The following is a 21,233-nucleotide window of genomic DNA, read 5'->3' as shown; positions in this document are numbered from 1 at the left end:
ATTAAGCAGATACTTGTGCATAAATTGATTACTGGCGATTATTAGCTTTGTTTCTGTTCATTAGTTATTACAAAAGAAAGAAACTCGTAGTATGTATGTCCTAACTGTTTGATTAAACCATTTAACTTTTAGCCAAATATCACTTTCGGTCCATATTATATTTTTTGCCAAATTAAACTCTTTAGCTTCCATATTATTTGGCTTTCAAGATTTTTACACGCCTTTCCATTTTATCTGTACTTTAAGATTCTTACACATCCCTTTAAGAAATATGTCTAATAAATGACCTTAAAATTTGTTTTCTAGAGATAAATTCTTTTTCAGGATTCGTAGTGTGTGTATATATGTTGTCTTTAGTGTCATTCTCTTCTGTTGAGTGTACGAATAAATTAAAGTCTCATATTGACAGCTGAAAAGATTGGGATCCTACATATAATGTGTAGAAATCTCTTAACTGTGTGTGGTCTTTCGGGGAAAACCGTGCTTAAAGTGGACAATATCACACCACGTTAAAAGTATCTTTGGGCTAGTTTAGCCCAACAGCTTATGTGCCTTGGAGTGAAAAAACGTCGAAAAGATGGATCAATGTCCGAACGGAAGCATGGAGAAAATAAAGAGCTATCATATTAGGGAGCAACTTCAGCAGTAGTCCTCAAGAATGTCCATGACGAATGTTGAGAGATTCACAAAAGATTGTAGCTTTTGCTACAGCAATTAAACTGATTCTTGTGCATAACTTGATTAGTATTGGCAAGTAACAGCTTTCTTTATTTTCTTTAATTTGTTACAAAAGCAAGAAACCCGTCGTAGTATGTGCTAACTGTTTGATTAATTTACTACCATTTTTATACCATGTAGTATAGGTTTTTTGTATATATCATCAAGCTGCACACGCAGTTTAAAGAACTCGCTTTTTAGCCAAACATCATTTTCGGTCCATATTTTATGTGTTTTAAAATTTTGCCTCGCCCCCTCCATATGTGTTATAAGATTTTTACACATTCCTTTAAGAAAGATATATATTAAGCTCGTGACCTTAAAATACGTTTTCTAGCCGCTAAAGTAATTGCTTTAGGCCCCTAAATTGATATTAGATTTATGTTTTTTCTTTTTGGATATAGAAGTTATTTAGAAAAAATAGAGGTTATTTAGATAAATACTTGATTTTCATAATAAACATACAATATGGCAAAATAATAGTTTGATGATGACATTGATAATAAAAAAAATAAAAACAAAATCTCTTGTAATATCTTTTAAAGTAAATTATTTTTCATAAAGAGTAGATCAAATCATTTTTTTTAATCCAAACAAACTTGAACTATTTCAAATGTATAAAATTATTTTAAAATATACTTTAATAGTATAAAATTACGATCATTAGATGCTAGAAACTTATAAAAACGTTTTCTTAACTGCATATATTTTTTGTAAAAAAAATCAAAACCTTGGTGAGTAGAGTAAGTGAGCTACTAGATATCCTTGGTGGTGAAAGTTAGTAGGTAACCGAGTGAAGGGCCAAAATACGTACAAGACATCCCATAAAACTATTATTAATAACAAAAAAGAAAAGAAATCATTAAATATATAATTTTATTAAATAAATTTTGGGCTTCTTCTTAACGTACGTCTTTAGGCCACCAATTTCGTTGAGCCGGCCCAGAACTTAGTAAGCCATTTTCTTTGGATTAAGCTCTATGCATATAAACAAGAAGGAATAGTGGACCTCATAATAGATATAGAACGGGCGAAGCTACATGTAACGCATGGCGGCATGTGTTCAATATTTTTTACCTAGCTAAACTATAATAGAAACCTATTTTATCACCTTTATTTAGGTTCCTTATAATTACTTGGTATATCTATATTTACTAGTTATATACAAAACCTCCGTTTCCAATAATTTCTCCTACATTTAAGATTCTTTCCTTTTCCAAAAGGATTACAAAAACACTTTTTCTCTTTCTTAACAATTACTCAACATTATTCTTACTCATAGTAAGAAATCTCGCTTACCAAAATCTTGCTTACCCAAAATTATCCCCTTCCTCCCCCCCCCCCCAAAAAAAAAGCAGATTCTTTTACTTTTTCGAAGCTTTTGAAATTCAATTTCTCTCTTTCTTACTAATCACCCAAAATCTCTATTTCTTATTGATATAATACGACAAATCAAAAAATTGCTCTAGAATCAAGTTGTGAGTAAGTTTTAAATCTTGTTTTCTTTCTTTCGAAAATCTTTATTGTATGTGACTTTTATATGATACATCAATACCCAAAATAATACTTATTAATACAATTATTATACCATTATATTAAATTTTAGTGTAAAGTTTGTGATTGAAACTCGAAGAAGATGAAGATCATAATTATACGTGTCACAATTTTTCAGAACGTATCGTAATTGTATTATAATTGTATATGTAGCATAATTGTGTAGGAATTGTATCACAAATGTATGATAATTGTATATTCATTGTATATTGTTACGAGCAGTTGTGCGTTTGTGATGAATTTCACAGTTTGTATTACAAGTATGATAATTGTATATTAATTTATTAGTATTGTATCAGGTATTATTTTGGGTATTAATATACCGGATACAAGTTAGATATAATTGTGATAAAAGTATGATCGATACATTTATATTTTAGGCATTGATGTATCTGATACAATTCAAATACAATTATGATACAATTATCATAAAATTTCAGAATATTTATTAATAATATAAAGTTGTCGGTAGAGGTGAAAAAAGAGAAGATGGAGATTCTGGGCGTAGATTAAGGGATTTTGATGTAAAGAAAAAGGAGAGAGAAGAGGCGAGGAAAAAAAAGGATACAATTGAATCCCGTAATTGAATGCACTAATAATGGCTTGGGAGTCTTTTAGGAAACAATATATATAATTTGTAAGAAAAATCTAGATACTTATTAAAAACATCAAAACATAGAGAACATAGGTAAATAAGTTTCTAATATAGTATAACTAGGTAAAAACCCTATCTTTTTTGTCAGAATATTAATTATATATAATACAAAAAATAAATCTTTCTTTTTTTGTGTGTGTATATATAAATTATTGAATCTTCTCGATACAAGGGAAGCTTTTTAGTATAGTGGCAACAGTGATTCACAAATTGGTTTATATTGTAGGTTTGAGTCGTAGTGCATTCTTATTGTTACGATAAATATCACATTATGGTGGATGTCTACTCTTCTTCCATGATCTTCATCTCAAATGTTTAATGACACATTCAATGACATATTTTGTATATTCAATGACATATTCCATGACATATTTTCTTCAATTTTTATGCCTATATAAAGGTCTTGTAATAGATAGGAAAATACACACAATTGAAGAAGAAATAAGAATCTCTCTTCCTCTCTTTCTATCTATATCTCTTAGTTTGTTTTGCTTGTTCTATATTGTTATTTTGGGTTATATCATCTTAGTTTGTTTTGCTTGTTCTATATTGTTATTTTGGGTTATATTTTACAACACGTTATCAGCACGAGACTCTACCGTCTCAAGAAGCTCTTTGAGAAGATTAAGGTAACTTTTCTCCTCTTTTTAATTATGACTGACATTATGAAAAGAAAGTTCGTTGCCCTTGAAATTTCGGGCAAGAACTATATGACATGGATGTTGGATGCTGAAATCCATTTAGATGCATGGGTCTTGGAGACGCCATTAAAGACAAAACTAAAGCATCCACCCAAGACTGTGTTAAGGCCTTGATTTTCTTGCGTCATCACCATGATAAAGGGTTGAAAACAGAATATTTCACAGTCAAAGATCCACTTGTTTTGTGGAATGGCTTAAAGAAAGGTATGACAACTTAAAGTTGGTCTAGAGATTTATTTTGTTATGAATCTGTCACTATGGACGGTTCCATTAACTGATAACCTAACCATGGAAAGCCATTATAAATTCAATATCATACTTGGAATGAATATTTTTAAGATTGTGCACTGAATTCTTTTCAATCCCATCATCACTTGTAAGTGGAGTTTAATTTTCTTCTCCAGAAAATTGAAGGTATGTAGTCTCCATACCTATGTATTGAATATATATTGACAAAAGCGTGTAATTGTCTAGTGGTTCAAAATCATAATTTTTCAGTAAAGGTATAAGTGCATACGTTGACTGCATATTGAACTACTAACGAGATTCACCTATTTGCACATAGCAAACCTTGAGTAGTATTTTCATGTTTGGTTAAGACTCTGCTAGTTCACAATTGTAGTATTGTTTTAATAATCCGTATCAAATGAAGATTTTTCAAAAGTACTACTACCATATTAGGAATCCAGAAAAGGCAATAAGCAGCCAATTAATTTCTTTACTCGTTTTACAATCCAATCATACATGCTTACTTGTTCTGACTAATGGTGATTGGTGAATCGTGTGATATTCTAATGTGGCCTCTTCATTCCTCATGTTAAAGGAATTTTACATTTGTACTAACTTGTATATTAATAAATAATAAGTTATGGAACTTAACTAAACAAATTGTACTAGTTTCAGTGTATATAAAAATTTATTTTCTAACATCAGTATCTTCTACAATTTAACCTTGGCACGATGAAACTAATGATGCATGAGATTTAATTATGAATTATTTGATCGTTTAATTATTGAGAAGACTAAGAAAATATGGATATCTATCAAATCAAACTTGGATCAAAGTTCAATTGTAAAAAAAAATATTTATTTAGTTGATTCATGTACGACACATACAATATTCAAAGAGAAGAAATATTTCTCTCATTTAAGTATGTGTAAGGCAAATGTTACTACAATTTCTAGTAGTAGTAAATTAATTGAAGGCTCTGGAAGAGCTACTATAACTCTGCCTAAAGGAATAATACTTATCATACAGATGCAATGTTCTTCTCCAAGTCCAAGAGGAACTTGTTGAGTTTTAAAGATATCCGCCGAAATGGATATCATATTGAGACGATAGATGAGAATAATCTTGAATATCTCATCATTACCAAAAATGTCTCTAGCCAGAAAAGAATTATTGAGAAGTTCCCATCTTTATCTTGTGGCTTGTATTGGACAAAAATTAGTGCAATTGAGGCACATTCTACCTTAAACCAAAAGGTTACTGCTTACAATACTTTTGTACTTTGGCATGATCGATTGGGCCATCCTGGATCAATTATGATGAGACGAATCATAGAAAACTCAAATGGGCATCCATAAAAGAATTTGAAAATTCTTTTAAATAATGATTTTTCTTGCACTTCTTGTTATCAAGGCAAGTTAATTATAAGACCATCACCAACAAAGGTTGGGATTGAGTCCCCTGCATTTTTAGAACGTATACAAGGGGACATTTGTGGACCTATTCACCCACCTAGTGGGTCGTTTAGATATTTTATGGTCTTAATAGATGCATCCTCTAGATGGTCTCATGTATGCCTATTGTAATCTCGCAACCTCGCGTTTGCAAAATTAATGGCACAAATAATCCGATTACGGGCACAATTTCCCGATAATCCAATTAAGTCTATTAGACTTGATAATGCTGCTGAGTTTTCATCCCAAGCATTTAATGATTATTGCTTATCAATTGGGATAAAAGTGGAACATCTTGTAGCTCATGTTCACACTCAAAATGGCCTTGCAGAGTCTTTAATTAAATGTGTGCAATTGATAGTAAGACCGTTACTCATGAAAACGAAGTTGCCCACTTCTGTTTGGGGTCACGCCATTTTACATGCAGCAATGCTAATTCGTCTCAGACCGACAAATTATCACAAATATTCCCCGTTGCAATTAGTTTTGGGTCATGAACCTAATATATCTCATCTAAGAATTTTTGGATGCGCTGTATATGTGCCTGTAGCACTCCCATATCGCACTAAGATAGGTCCCCAAAGAAGGTTAGGAATATATGTTGGGTTTGAATCACCCTCCATTATTCGTTACCTTGAAATATTAACGGGAGATTTGTTCACTACTCGTTTTGCAGATTGTCGATTCGATGAGGCATTTTTCCCAAAATTAGGGGGAGAAATTAGTGAAACAAAACGTGAAATTTTGTGGAAAAATACATCATTGTCTCATCTTGATCCACGTGCATCTATTTGTGACACAGAAGTGCAAAAGATTATCCATTTGTAGAAAATAGCAAATCAAATGCCAGATGTATTTACGGATTTGAAAAGGATAACAAAATCACATATCCCTGTAGAGAATGTTTCAATCCGTATTGATGTCCCTATTGGACAATCTTCTAGTGTCATAGCTAATGAGTCAAAAGCACGCCTAAAACGTGGCAGACCATTAGGTTCTAAGGATCGAAATCCTAGAAAAAGAAAAACAAATGATCAAGATGACACTACGAAAGAGTCTCATAAAGAAATTCATGATTTAACCAATCCTGAGATTCATGAGGAAATCAATGAGCCTGAGACTCAAGAAAATAAGGAACTATCAATAAATCCAATCGATATTGAGACAAATTTGAATCGAATGGATATAGTGGCAGATTACATCTTTGCATATAATGTTGCATCTAGCATTATGCAAGAAAGTGAGGATCTTGAACCTCAATCTGTTGGAGAATGTCGACAAAGACTTGATTGGCCAAAATGGCAAGAAGCAATCCAATTAGAGTTAAGTTCACTTGCAAAACGTGAAGTTTTTGGGCCTGTAGTCCAAATACCTAATGGTGTTAAGCCTGTTGGCTACAAATGGGTCTTTGTATGCAAAAGGAATGAGAAAAATGAGGTACAAAGATATAAGGCACGCCTTGTTGCACAAGGATTTTCACAAAGGCCTAGTGTCGATTATGAATAGACATATTCTCCTGTTATGGATGCTATAACATTCCGTTATCTCATTAGTTTTGTTGTCCATGGAAAGCTTGACATGCATTTAATGGATGTAGTTACAGCCTACCTTTACGGCTCACTTGATAATGAGATATACATGAAAATTCCCGAGGGATTTAAAATGCCTAACGCACAGAATTCAAATTTCCGGGAAACATTTTCAATCAAATTGCAAAGATCTTTGTATAGTTTAAAGCAATCAGGAAAAATGTGGTATAACCGTCTTAGTGAGTATTTATTAAAGGAGGGTTATATAAATGATGCCATTTGTCCATGTGTTTTTATAAAGAAAACAACATCGGAATTTGTTGTACTTGCCGTATATGTTGATGACCTAAACCTTATTGGAACTCCTACAGAACTCCAAAAGGCAACTGATTATTTAAAGAAGGAATTCGAGATGAAAGATCTCGGAAAGACAAAATTATGTCTCGGTTTGTAAATTGAACATTTGACAAATGGGATTTTTGTTCATCAATCTACCTACATTAAAAAGGTATTGAAACAGTTTTACATGGATGGAGCACATCCATTAAGTACTCCGATGATTGTTCGATCACTTGATGTGAATAAGGACCCGTTTCGACCTCAAGAAAAGAATGAAGAGCTTCTTGGTCCTGAAGTACCATATCTTAGTGCAATTGGTGCACTAATGTATCTTGCTAACACTACAAGGCCTGACATAACTTTTTCGGTTAATGTCTTAGCAAGATATAGCTCTGCTCCTACAAGGAGACACTGGAATGGGATCAAACACATATTGCGATATCTAAAAGGGACTACCGATATGGGCTTATTTTATGGCAATGATTGCAATCCCGATCTTGTTGGTTATGCCGATGCTGGGTATTTATCTGACCCGCATAAGGCTCGATCTCAAACAGGTTATGTGTTTACATGTGGTGGCATGCCATATCTTGGCAATCGACTAAGCAATCAATCGTGGCTACTTCTTCTAATCATGCTGAGATAATTGCTATTCATGAAGCAAGTCAAGAATGTATTTGGTTGAGGTCTATAATACATCTTATCCGAGACAAATGTGGTTTGAAGTGTGAAAAACTACCCACAATTTTGTATGAAGACAATGCAGCATGCATAGCCCAATTGAAGGGAAGATTCATAAAAAGAGATAGGACAAAGCACATTTCCCCAAAGTTATTTTTTACACCTGATCTTCAAAAGAATAGTGATATCAATGTGCAACAAATTCGTTCAAGTGATAATATGGCTGATTTGTTCACCAAATCTCTACCAACATCAACCTTCAAGAAACTGGTGTACAAAATTGGGATGCGAAGACTCAAGGATGTGAGTTGATGCTCTCATCAGGGGGAGTTAATACGCGTTGTACTCTTTTTCCCTTACAAGGTTTTGTCCCACTGGATTTTCCTTGCAAGGTTTTTAATGAGGCAACCAAAAGGTGTATTTCTAAACATGTGTACTCTTTTTCCTTCACTAGAATTTTTTTTCTCATAGAGTTTTTTTTTCCTAATAAGGTTTTAACGAGGCACATTATCTTTGGACATCCAAGGGGGAGTGTTATGATAAATATCACATTATGGTGGATGTCTACTCTTCTTCCATGATCTTCATCTCAAATGCTTAATGACATATTCAATGACATATTTTGTATGTTCAATGACATATTCCATGACATATTTTCTTCACTTTTTATGCCTATATAAAGGCCTTGTAATATATAGGAAAATACACACAATTGAAGAAGAAATAAGAATCTCTCTTCCTCTCTTTCTATCTATATCTCTTAGTTTGTTTTGCTTGTTCTATATTGTTATTTTGGGTTATATCATCTTAGTTTGTTTTGCTTGTTCTATATTATTATTTTGGGTTATATTTTACAACACTTAAATATATTTTAAAATTCCTTTATTATATAAAATTCTTAGATTTTATCACTAAATATAGATACCATCCAAGTAGGAATGGCAATGGGGCGGGATGGTTGCGAGGTGGGTTCAGCCTAAACCTGCAATGACTCAACCCGCCCGCCTTGCCCCGTATAGTGAATTTCTTTGTTTTCAATCTGCCCCGCATAGACCCGCCCTGCCCCGCATAAGTTTTTTAATTTTTTTTTTTATTTATCCTTTTTCGTTTCTATTGATTAGTAACATATTTTAAGATCCGCTTATCTTATTTGCATTGAACATGTTGCACCAAAAGTTTTGCTATTTGTAAAATAGTTTAAGACTTTTTTTATGATATATATAAAAATTCACTTATTGATTAATCTATAAGGTAAAACTTTTAATATTTGACCATTAAACTTCATGATCTACAAAATATGAGCAAATGCAAATGGAAAAAATGTATAACATCCCGTGTAGATAAATGGCAACTGTAGTTATAAATAAGGTATTATACTGTTGAAATTTGATTATGATTTCAATAAATTATTACTTTTTGTTTTGATAAAATATGAACTACTCCATAGTAATAAATGATTAACGTTATTTATAAGCTGGCCAACTTTCAAGAATGTTATTACTCCTAATTTTTAAAAAAAAATAAATTACTAGAATCAAACACAGAACCAGGTAAATGTGTTTTGGTAACCAAAAAAAAAAAACAACGATAAAATTTTCCCATAGAATATGTTGCAATATGTATTTGAAGAATTTGATTAAACAAGGGACTTTCACTGTTAGCCTAAAGGCCCAAAACTGGATTAAGGCAATGGAGGGTAAAAGAACCCGCAACCTGTCCCGCCCTACACCCACATAAGCTTCAACCTCAATCGCACCCGCATAAATTTAAACCCGTCCCGCCCCATTGTCATTCCTACGTCCATGAAAACTAACGAAACCTGTTGCATATATATCTAAGAGTACAGAGAACAGATACAACAACTAATACTAGGCCTCAACTTCAACATTGTTTCAAGGAAGTAAACAGTGACAGATTCTCTAGCTAGTTCTGCACTAGAGCTATATTTCCTTCAATTTTTTAACAAATTTGCACTCTCCTATGCTATTATACTTGGATTAGAAACCTTTTTTTTCCTAATTAGCTTTTATACAATTTTCTTATCAACTCACCTTCATAAAAAAAAATACTCAACTTTCTTTTGATTTGGTGACAACTTTTTTAGCTCCCGTTTGGCCATAAATTTTTACTACTTTAAAAAAAAAATGAAAATATCGTTTGCTCATGGAATATGATTAGTTTTTATTAAAAAAATGTAAAAAAGAATTCAATTTCCCAAAAATTGGTTTAGGGCAATTTGGGTGAAATTATTTCTCCGTTCACAAAATTTCAATTTTTTTCAAATAAAATGTATGTCCAACTTCAAATTCCAAAAATTATTTTTCAACACAACTTCAAAAAACTCTTTTTTCAAGTTTCAACTAAATCTATGTCCAAAAGCTAGCTTAATGTTCACCCTCTTTTTCGAACTTACTCTTTTTCCACGAAAGCCCCGCATTCACTTTATTATTCTTCATGAGTGAGAAGAAAGCAAAATCTTTTTTTATCCAATACCAATCAGAGCATATTACGCTAAGCATATTGTGTAGCCTTTTTACTCATTCATAACGGGCTTAGTTGAAAGGTATTAACTAGGAACCCTATTAGATAAGAAAATTTCAGAATTCGGAAGATTTGGAAAGACAGAACTACTTTCGGTAGGCCTTGCTTAGATTACAAAGACAATTTTGTCATGCTCTTCTCTTAGATTTAGATACTCGAAACACATGTACCCTTCAACCTTCGTTTAAATTTATATAAACCTATTTAATTAGACACACGAAGCTTAAGAAAAAATAAAAACTTTTAAAACTTGTTATTTTGGATATGTCATAATATAGTGTGGCTTTAACACTTTTTTAACTTTTGATCTTAAATAAACCATAATATTTGTGTGGCTATAAAATTATCATTAAAGTTAAATAGTAAGTTTACGTTCAATTATCCAAATTAAAGCACTCTGTCAATTCATCCATGAAAGGAAATACTATTTAGGGCTCGTTAGCTAGTTAGCTTCCTTATATATCCCTTCTAAGGATTGTAGACATGTGATTTTTGACTCTCCCCAAGTTTTTTCATATTTTAGCATGTAAATATTTAATTTAGGCCTAATATAGATATTTCAACTAATTTTGGCTCTTTTACTTTACTTCGTCACAAAAATAGAAATTACAAAAAAAAGTTACATATTTTTAGAGTATTAGTTTTATTTCTTTTCTTTTTAAAAAAAAAAAAAGAAACAAAAGTTTCCAAAATATATAATTTAGTTTAGTGCAATTTTCAAGTTAGAGACTTTCAAGAAATAAATATTGAGTATGTAGTGATTTTACCTTGTTATTTTAGGAATAGATTTTATTTTGTGGACTTATTTTCAAAAGGAAAAAAAAAACTAATAAAAAAAAAAGCCAATGAAAACATGGCACATCATGAGATTCCTTCCAACAAACCTTATCCCAATTCCAAAAATTTCACATGCACGCAGGCACGACAAAGAAAATTTTCGGAGATTTCAGTTTATTGGGAGGGCCCATGATTTTTCTTTCCAAACAAATGAAGATATATGCACAGGCTGATATATAGACGAAGACAAAAAGGCTAGGGGGATTATCTCCTTTCTTCTTGAATAGAGGGCGACAACAAGAGGAAGGGCTCTCCATTTTTTTCCCTCCATTTTTACACTAAAATCAGAAAACCAATTCTATTTATTTTTACCCATGTAAATAATATGAAAACCAGCAACTGTTGAGCCATGAAAATCATCCAAATGCATCTCAAAATCTTACATCCATAGCCATGTAACTTTGCTCCAAAACTTCATTGAAACTAGCTAAGTAAAGCTCCAAAATTGCAGAAATTTTCAGCCAAAACACAGCTGAAACCACCCCATAAATAACCCCCGAAAGCCCCAAATTCCAGCCAAGAACCAACCCAAAAAAACGACCCAAACAAGTGCGGAAATCAGCTTGAAATCACCGTCCAAACCCAGTAGAGATTAGTCCATTTGGGGACGTCGATTTCGGTCGCCAGTGAGTTCTCTGGCTGTAACTCAGTCCCAAGTTGGTCTTGTTCATGTGCTCATTTGGTCGTCGAGTTTGTTGCCTTTGTACACAAGTTGATTTCTTAATAAAGGAAGGTTTCTACTCATTAAAGGTTTTTTTTTCCTCTTAAACTCATTCTCTGTTCATGAATGGCTCAACATCATTTTTTCTTTTTCATCCATCAATTATTTTTGGTTTACTCTGTTCTTTAAATGTCGAGTTAGTTCTCTGTTATTCCATTGTTATGGAACGTTTTGGCATCTTACCAACAAAGTCTTTTGCAAATATTTATATTACACTATGTCTATTAAAAATGCATTGATGTAGTAATGATTTCCGTGTTTCTTTCCAATTTGCCTCGTAATAGCTTTGTTCTCTTGTTAATTTGATTGCAACCCTTAGTTATGAATAAATTTAATTGTTTTTCTAATACTATCAGATAGATGTTTAACTTCAGTTATCTTCTTATTTTCGTATTTTTGTATCACGATAATTAGGATATTTTAGTGTCTGGATCCAATGTGTTTCTATTTTAACATATTTTTAGATTAGTAGTATTTTCCATGGTTTACTTGGGTAAGATACCCTTTCTAGCTTTTCCTTTATATATTTCAAAGATTTAGTTATCAGTACCTAACAAGATGTTTCAGTCGCAAAGATTAATGGCAAGATCCAGTACGAACATTTTCCTCTTATTTTTGGGACTATGATATTCGTTTAATTTCTTATATAAGAAAAATGCGAAATTATGATGTCAGTAGTACTTGAAAGTACTTAGTTGCTTTAGGCGCATAGTTTAAATTAATTTCCTTAAACTCGGGTGTGCATTTCATGTGACCCAAATCCAAATCTCAACAACGTTTGATAAAATATGTCGTGGACCACGGGTGCATTTATGTGACGTGGTTCAAGACGTGTTTTGGATGATGTTGAATCTTTCCTAAAAAAATAACTAAATAAAAGCGGATATAAAGTTAAAATTGAACCATAGGTTAAAACATGTTTTAAAATCAGATAAATAGGCCAATAATAACAGTTGAGCGACCGTGCTTGAACCACGGAACTCGGGAATGCCTAACACTTTCTCTTAGGTTAACAGAATTCCTTACCCGAATTTTTGTATCCGCGGACTGTAAAACAGAGTCAATCTTTCCTCGATTCGGGATTTAAACCGGTGACTTGGGACACCATAAATTATCCCAAGTGGCGACTTTGATTCTTAAATAAATAATCCCGTTTCGATTGTCACTTTAATTGGAAAAACTCCCTCATGTACACTCTTTTCCGGAGGTGTAGGAAAAAGGAGGTGTGACAGCTTTGGCGACTTTGCTGGGGACCGAACCCAGAATCTCTGGTTCAGGGTTCAAGAATTCAAGCTTAGAATAATTGTTATATTTATTATCTGAATTTATTACATGTTTGGGCCTAATGTGCTAAATGTTGCTTTTACCGCTTTGATATTACCTGAACTGTATATAAACTGCTACGAAACCCCTCTCTTCTCTCTTCTGAGGAGTGCACGCTGGCGTGACTTCTTTCTGTTAGTGTCATATCCTAAATAGAACGAGGTTTGGGCAAGTTGCAAAGCCGGATGATCTTTTGATTACCGGTATGCTGCCCCCCCCCCTCCGGCTCGAGTTGTTCGCTCGGGTAAGCCTGGTCTAGAACAATACACCCAGGTTTTAAACCTAGAATAACTCAGTCTCATGTCGGATCCCTAGTAGGAACGTTTGTTTGCATCATGTGTATTTGACTTTGGAGACTCAACATAGGGGTTGAGTCCGTCTAGGACAGGTGTACCCGAAATGAAAAGACCATCATGATGCATGCTACTTGCTACTTGCGCATTCATTTGCTTTAGCTTGCATACTGACTGGCTTCTAGAATAGTGAAAGAAAATGAAAATCGAAAAAAAGAGAAAAGAAAAGAGAGTGAGAGGTAGGTATTTGAATTACCCTGAAATTTTGTTGAAATTTTGAAGAAAAAAAAAAAGAAAATTCATTTCAAAATAAGTCATATTTTCCTTTGTTCCGTCAAAATTGGGTGAACTACGCGGGTCTGATTCTCACCGGATGTGAGATACGTAGGCAAACCTCATCGGTTCCGGCCCATAATTTTCAAAAAAATCCAAAAATATTTTCCTTTACTTCCTCTCTAGAAAAGTCTTTTTTTTTTTGAGACACCATTTTTAAAAAAAAATCCAAAAAATATTTTCATTTACTTCTTTCTTTAGAAATACTTTCTTTTAGACCCCAATTTTTTTTAAAAAAAAAATACAAAAATATTTTCTTCTAATCTCTCTCAAAATCCAAAAATATTTGTTTGCAAATTCAAAAAAAAAAATTCTCGTTTCTTTTGTAGTATTTCTTTCATAAATTCAAAGTGAAAGTCAAAAAATATTTCCTTTCTTCTTTAGAAGTTTTTCTTTCGAGTTTTTCAGAAAAAAAAAGAAAAGAAAAAGAAGTTAAAATTTAAGAAAATATTTTTATTCTCTTCTTTAGAAGTCTTTCTTTTCAAAAATCCTTAAAAAAAAATTGAAATCCAAAAATATTTTCTTTCTTCTTTGTAAGTATTTCTTTCGGAAAAAAAAAAATTAAAATAAAAAAAAGAGTTAGTTTATTTACTTTATTCTCAATCTTCCCCAACTACGCAAGAACTGATTCATGTTCCCAAATGATACGTAGGTAACCCATGTAAGCACGTAATTTTTGACCCGCGCAAATTTTAAAGTTAGTTTTAGTATTTTAATATTTTTAAAATATTTACTTGACTTTATTTTAATATAATTTTAATCTTTTTACTTTTAGTCCTAAGAAAAGATAATAAAATAGTTTTATTTATCGTGTTTATCGCTTTTTTTATATTTTTATCTTTAGTTTAAGATCAATTAGTATATTTTTATTCATGGTATCTTAATTTTATCATGACTTTAGCCCATTTTCTTTACTTTTTACTTTATTGTTATAACATTTAAGAATACAAAAAAGTAGTTTCATTTTAAAATTTTGTTTATTTACTTAATTAAGTTTAATTAATATTTTGTTAGGATTTTTGAGCTTGTCTTTGTCCAATAAGAAAATTTGTAGGCCCAAAGGTATGAGTCCATTTCTTTTAACTTAAATCAATTATTCTTAGCCCATTCTTCCCTACTCATTAGCCCATTTATGTGCAAGATTTAATCCTAGCCATCTATTTCCTTCTAATCCAATGACCATCATCCCTTCTCACCTTCATATAAAATACCAAATTATAGAAACCCTAGCCTTATCTTCGACCCCATCGTTCTTTTTCCAACAATAAAACAAGGACCCCTTTTTGACAAAAGTCAGCTGACACTGAAAATCTTTAATTCCACCGGAAAATATTGTCAATCGGAGCTTCTTAACTGCCTTTTCATCTGAATGTTAAATCATTTTTAATGAATTCTCTTGAATCTGCTACGTGGAATTGCTTAGCCACTTGAATATGCCACTTGAATTTTTTTTAACCAAATCAATCAGATTTGAGTATTCACAAACACATAGAAAAATTGACAGAATAAGGATAAAGAGCACGAAATAATTCATGGGGTGACAGAAGAAATTCTAACACCGCCGATCTCGCTAGACACTGAGGATTTAACAGTCAAATTTTTATCTTCTTTTCTTTTAATCTTGTCGAGCTTCACAGTGATTTAGCTATCCTTTTTCACCAACTAACATTTATAATCCCTCTCCATTGTTGCCAAAAATCTTACGGCCATGTGAACCAAAAACATCACCCATTCAGTAACTCAAAAGTTTGTTGTCGACGAGCTCAGATTTTTCAGTGAATTTTTCGATCTGAGCAAGGAGAGTTGAGTCAGCGAGGTCACTGCGCGAGTTTTCGATCTGAAGGTTCCGTCAGATTACTTTGTTCTAGCGTTTGAGGAAGAATTTGCCCATTTGAGGTCTAATTCTAAACTCTTCTTCATTCTTTAATTCCTAACTTGTGTTCCTATTAATGTTTAATTGAGGTATCTGCTTGGCTTTTTGTTTTACAGTTATGTTTTCGACTATTGATTTTATTTGGTTTAAGAAAACTAGCTTATCACTTAATTTAATCATTTCTCTTCTTAAGGAAATTGGGTTATAAATTGTTAGAAACACCGGAACTTTGTGATGTGTTTAATTACTAACTGGATGGTTCGCAAACATAATTAAAATTGCTTTAGTCTTAGACTAGTTCTTGTGGCTTTGACTTATTTTGTTTAAAATCGCTAGGATCACGTTTAGGCCGACCACACTTGAGTAGGAAATAGGATTTTTGTTAATTTTGAGGCGAGAGGTCGTTCCCTTAGTTAAATTTATCCGGGTAATGCCCCGAAGGACTTGTATATATTTTATTCCGGGGAATGCCCCGTAGTACTTGTATTTGGAGGCCAAAAGTGGAGCTTGCAGTATTTTATTTTATTTTTATTTTATTAGGTGGGGACGACCTCGAGCCCTTTTGTGTGTTTATTTTTCTGTGTTTGTTTTACCTTAATTCGAATATTTTAAAAACCGACTTGATCAAGTACACAACCGTATTAGTTATGGGACTTGGGGAGTGCCTAACACCTTCTCCCCGAGTCAAATGAATCCCCTTACCCAAATCTCTGGTACGGACTTAATTTGGAGTCCAAAGTGTTTTAAAAGGAAAATCATTTTTAAAAACGGTGACCTGGCACACCGAAGCAAATGTCAGGTGGCGACTCTGAGTTATTTCCTTTTGAACATAATTTTGTCACTCTTTAATGAGAAACTCTTTTCAAGCTTCATAAAATCTTTTTATTAATTTAAGAGGGTTTAGTGAAGTTTGGTTGTAAAAAAGGGGTGTGACATCTCTGGCGACTCTGTTGGGGAGCTGCAGGTTCGAGCTGGTATTTGATCTTGTTGGCTTTTAGGATATTCAGTTGAGGTGTTTGTTTTCTTTATTTACTTTGTTTGTCTTATTTCCTTATTTTGTTGGCTATTTGTTTATCGCTTTTCTTAATGTGTTACTGTTTTATAAACTGTCATCATGTGCATAACCATGAGTCTTCTTTCTGTAACAAGTCTCGGAGTACGCGTCGCGTGCACGAACTCTTTGTTGAGTCACCCTTAATTTAGGAGGGGGGGCCGCCGGACGTATGGAGTGGGTGGAAAGCTTGAGCAGCCACCATCGACCATACGCTCCCTTGAATTGCCTTGTTAGTGAACCCCAAACTTAGGTCAGCCTTTAGGTCATTTTTATTTGCATCATGTCATTTAGACCTAACAGGGCACGGTCCCAAGTACCGTGTTCCTTTGTAGGAAGCCTATCCAAATTTTGTCAAAATGGGCCCGTGGCCCAAAAAGACATTCAATCATCCCTATGTGATACATGTTGCATCTTTGAGGGTAAAAAAGTTATTTGGCAGACCAATGCTTAGGAAAGAAGGGTGAAAGACGAAGCAAGTAGGACCCAGTTATATTTTTCTTTCACTACTTTTTTTTAAAAAAAAATGAAAATGAAAAATCCAAAAAAGATTTTACATTTTCCCATTATTTTCCAAAAATTCAAAAAAAAAGGAGAAAAAAAAAGATCATTTTCCAAAAATTCAAAAAAAAGAGAAAAGAAGATCCAAAAAGAGTTTACATTTTCCATCATTTCTCAAAAAGACAAAATATGGTTTTTCCAAATTAGTTGCATTTTTTTTAAAAGGCTTTCTCCCATGACCAATCTTTCCGAACTACGCGAACCTGATTCTCGTCTTCTGGGGTGGGATACGTAGGCAACCCACTTAGGGTCCGGTCTTCCTATTAGGTCCTAGATTCTTGGCTGCTGGGGTCGTAGCCAAATCTTGCATGTATAGCCATATTTGGCCACATTGGCCGTTTTTGCAAAAATAGAAGTGTTTTCTCAAAGTAGTTTGTTATCTCTTGTCTTAGGATCTTGAGTCTACAATAAAGTGTCCTCTTAATTCTAAGGTTCATTCATGTCAAATTTGCATGTCTAGCCACTTTTGGCCACATCGGTCATTCTTGCAAAATAGAGTTATTTTCGCAAGAGTGGCTCAATTACCCATGTCTTAGGATCTTGAGTTTATAACTCGATGTCATATCACTTTAAGGTCCATCCATGTCGGGTTTGCGTGCCTAGCCACATTTGGCCACATCGGCCATTTTTGCAAAAAGGGTCCATTTCTGCAAAGTAATTTTTAAGACCATGATTGTTGGGATATTAGAGTCATGTAAGCTTTAAATGGAGTATTTCTCATGCATTAGGGGTCAACTTTGTCAAGTTTGCGCTAATAGCCACTTTCAGCCACTTAGGCCATTTTGCAAATATAGCCAAGTTGTGTCCTGCATTTGTCGACTAGGAATATGGTGGGGTCACGTAGTGTCCCGAGTCGCTAACCATGTTTGCTTCATTCAGGTATGGACCCGCTGATTCGATCCAAAGTGTTGATGGTAGTAAAGATTCCTAGGAAGTTGATCAAGTGGTGGAAAATGTTTTCATCGTTAGAGCAGCATGAGTTAATGCAGAAATTGGGCACCCTAACTTCCCTTCTTGATATCACACCCCGCCCAGACTTAGTGGAGGCAATGTTGACTTATTGGGATCTGCAAAATTTGATTTTCAGATTTGGAGAGTGAGATGACTCCTACCTTGGCGGAAATGTCTGGTCTCACTCGTTTAAGCTATATATGCAAGGACATGATACTTCCCCGAGACCACTCTAGGACAAGATTCCTCAGCGACCTGGGCCTGAAAGATAATAAGCATTTAAAATGTCTCGAGCAGTCCTGGATATCCTTGGATTATGTGTTTGCTAGATTTGGACCACAAGATAGTTTTGACGTCTTTTGGGATGAGTTCTGCACAACCAAGGCAAAGTGGCAAAGACGTCGCATCGAAGCTTTCAGCCTTGCTTTGTTGGGATTATTGGTTTTTCCATTAGATGAGAGGCACATTAGCACCCGTCTGCAGTCAGTGGTAATGGCACTATTTCATGAGAAGCAACGCAAAACTGTTACCGTTGTGCCGATGATCTTAGCAGAGTTGTACCGAGCCCTGAGTGAGGTTAGGGGAGGTGTCAGATATTTTGAGGGAAGTAACCTTTTGCTATAGTTGTGGATGATGCAGCATTTGCACACTGCTTCCTTACTTTGTCCCATCGACTGTGCCTTGAGGGATCGGATGGTATGCATCGAACGTAGGATGAAATCTCCTAAGTTTACGTACCCAGTAGGCGTCACAGCTTGGATTGAGTTCCTCGGTTTGAGGACAAATGGGAATGTTTTGTGGGCTTACCTTTGGCTACCTTTGGATGATATCTTGGTAGGGTGCCTCATGCAGATTTTCCTGATGCTGATAGGACTCAAGTGTGTCAGACTGTACACTCCCGATAGGGTAATGCGGCAATTGGGCAGAAGACAAGAGGAGCCTCCAACTTTGAATCTTCGGAGGCACATCATAAATTTTAGCAAAAAGGCGGCTGATGAAATCAAGTATGTGCAATACTGGAACAATGCAAAGAGGATGAAGAAAAATACATTAGTAGAGGACGTCGGCAAGCCCGAGTGTACTCAGGAGTACTTGATTTGGTTACAATCCGTCCCTCCAGGGGTCAGCACCCCATTGCCAGCACAACTTAGGGGTCGGGCTCTTCAGACAGATGATTTTGAGGAGGCATCGGACCAAGATCCCTAGGATAAGCTTGAGTTGATAAAGTCTCAGTTAATGGGATTGGCAGCAAACATGGAGCAGCATGGCCAGTATTTGTTTAGGGTCGGCCTTCAGGATGCGGGGGCACACGCCAGGGCCTTTATTCCCAACATCGGTGTTTCTTTACGAGGCATGTTATAGAGTTTGAGCATGACAGACAGCCTAGGATCGTCCCAACTAGGACCGTCGCATTCAGGAGCAGCTTGAGGAGTCATTCTATTTAGGTGTTTTGAGATTGTCGTATGTTGTCTTTTACTTTCGTGTCTTGTCTAGAAGTACTGAGTCCTTTAGGTAGTGTCAGAGTTTGTCGTAGTGTAGTTGAGTCTATCATGTCTTTCATTATCGTATTTCCCTTTGTATTTTAATATCAAAAAGTTTAAATGAAAAATCGCAAAAAGATTTTGTTTTCAGTTTATTTTCCACCACTTCTCCAGAACTACGCTTGGTCTGATTCATGGGGACATGATATGAAGGCAACCTACATCGGGTTCGATCAAATCATTTTTGGTTCAAAATAAAAAGAGAAAGAAAAAGAAAAAAGTGATAAGAGGTGTTGGAAAAGAAAGAGAAGAAATGATTGAAATGAGCAATTTGGGATGATGTCATATGACCCTGCGACCCTCAAAGCCATTTTAGAACCGTTAATTGTTGCTAGGTGCATTGCATGTAATGTGATATTACTATTTGATAAATGCTCTAACACTAACATGATGGTTTTGTGTTGTTGTCCTCTGTTATCTCTATTTGAGTTTCAGGAAGGTGGTTAGTTTGTTGGCATCCTGGCAAGTCATCCATACAATACCCAGTCAAAGAATCAAACAGTCATGGCTAGCAGGAAAACAGACATTGGAGTTGTAGACCCACCAAGGGAGATTGTTGAGTCGGAATCAGAACTGCAAGAGGAGGTCCGGAGGTTGAGGCATCAGATGACAGAAATGTATCAAGCCTGGATTAAGGGACACCCTCTACCCTCGTTCCCCACCAACTACACAGAAAACCCTGCTTCCATTCCACCACTCTCTCAATCCCAGATGCCCAATACTATTGATCTTTCCCCACAACACGCACCTGGCTTTACCCCTTACCACAACTACCCCGGCACTTCAGCCCAAACTGTTCATGCTCCGCCAACCAAAACAACCTCATACCCTGCTCCGACATCTGCTCCTATTTTTGTACCCCCTCCACAAGCTACCCTCCACCGATCCTCTAGTGAGCCTGCATTCCCCGCTACAGATGCCCATTACTATGCACCGGAGCCCACCTTCAAAGTCCCAGATCCTTACTCTTACACTCCCCAATTTGAACCTTATGTTGAAACTGACAAACCACCTAAGAACGCGGAGCAAGAAGAGATGTTTAGGAAGGTACAGAGTCTGGAGCAATCATTGCGAAATATGCAAGGGTTGAGAAACCAAGTGAGTGTGGCCTATAAGGATTTGTGTTTGTTCCCCGATGTCCAATTGTCTGTCGGGTTCAAGATGCCCAAGTTTGACTTGTATGACGGACATTGGGATCCTGTAGCTCATCTGAGAGGTTATTGTAGTAAAATGAGAGGCGCCGGGGGAAAAGATGAATTACTGATGGCATACTTCAGCCAAAGTCTAAGTGGGGAAGCTTTAGAATGGTACACCCGCCAGGACACCAGCAGGTGGTATACCTGAGACGA

General features: G+C 34.8%; 1 protein-coding gene and 1 long non-coding RNA gene across 2 annotated transcripts; both read left to right on the top strand.

Annotated features, from left to right (window-relative positions):
• Positions 1-14,877: 14,877 nt before the first annotated feature.
• LOC104222918 (uncharacterized) lies at positions 14,878-19,974 on the top strand. Its single transcript, XR_710017.2, has 2 exons — positions 14,878-15,803; positions 18,272-19,974. It is a non-coding gene; the product is annotated as an uncharacterized lncRNA (long non-coding RNA).
• A 414-nt stretch (positions 19,975-20,388) lies between these two features.
• Positions 20,389-21,228, top strand: LOC138880811 (uncharacterized). The gene has a single exon (XM_070160990.1). It carries the CDS (start codon positions 20,389-20,391, stop codon positions 21,226-21,228), a length of 840 nt encoding a protein of 279 aa, XP_070017091.1.
• The last annotated feature ends 5 nt before the right edge of the window (positions 21,229-21,233 follow it).

This window comes from Nicotiana sylvestris, chromosome 11 (assembly GCF_000393655.2).
Source record: "Nicotiana sylvestris chromosome 11, ASM39365v2, whole genome shotgun sequence".
Classification (NCBI taxonomy): Eukaryota; Viridiplantae; Streptophyta; class Magnoliopsida; order Solanales; family Solanaceae; genus Nicotiana; species Nicotiana sylvestris.
This window is presented reverse-complemented; position numbering and strand designations above follow the sequence as displayed.

Coding starts and splice junctions, on each gene's coding strand:
- LOC138880811 (XM_070160990.1), top strand. CDS start 20,389: ATGGCTAGCAGGAAAACAGACATTGGAGTTGTAGACCCACCAAGGGAG.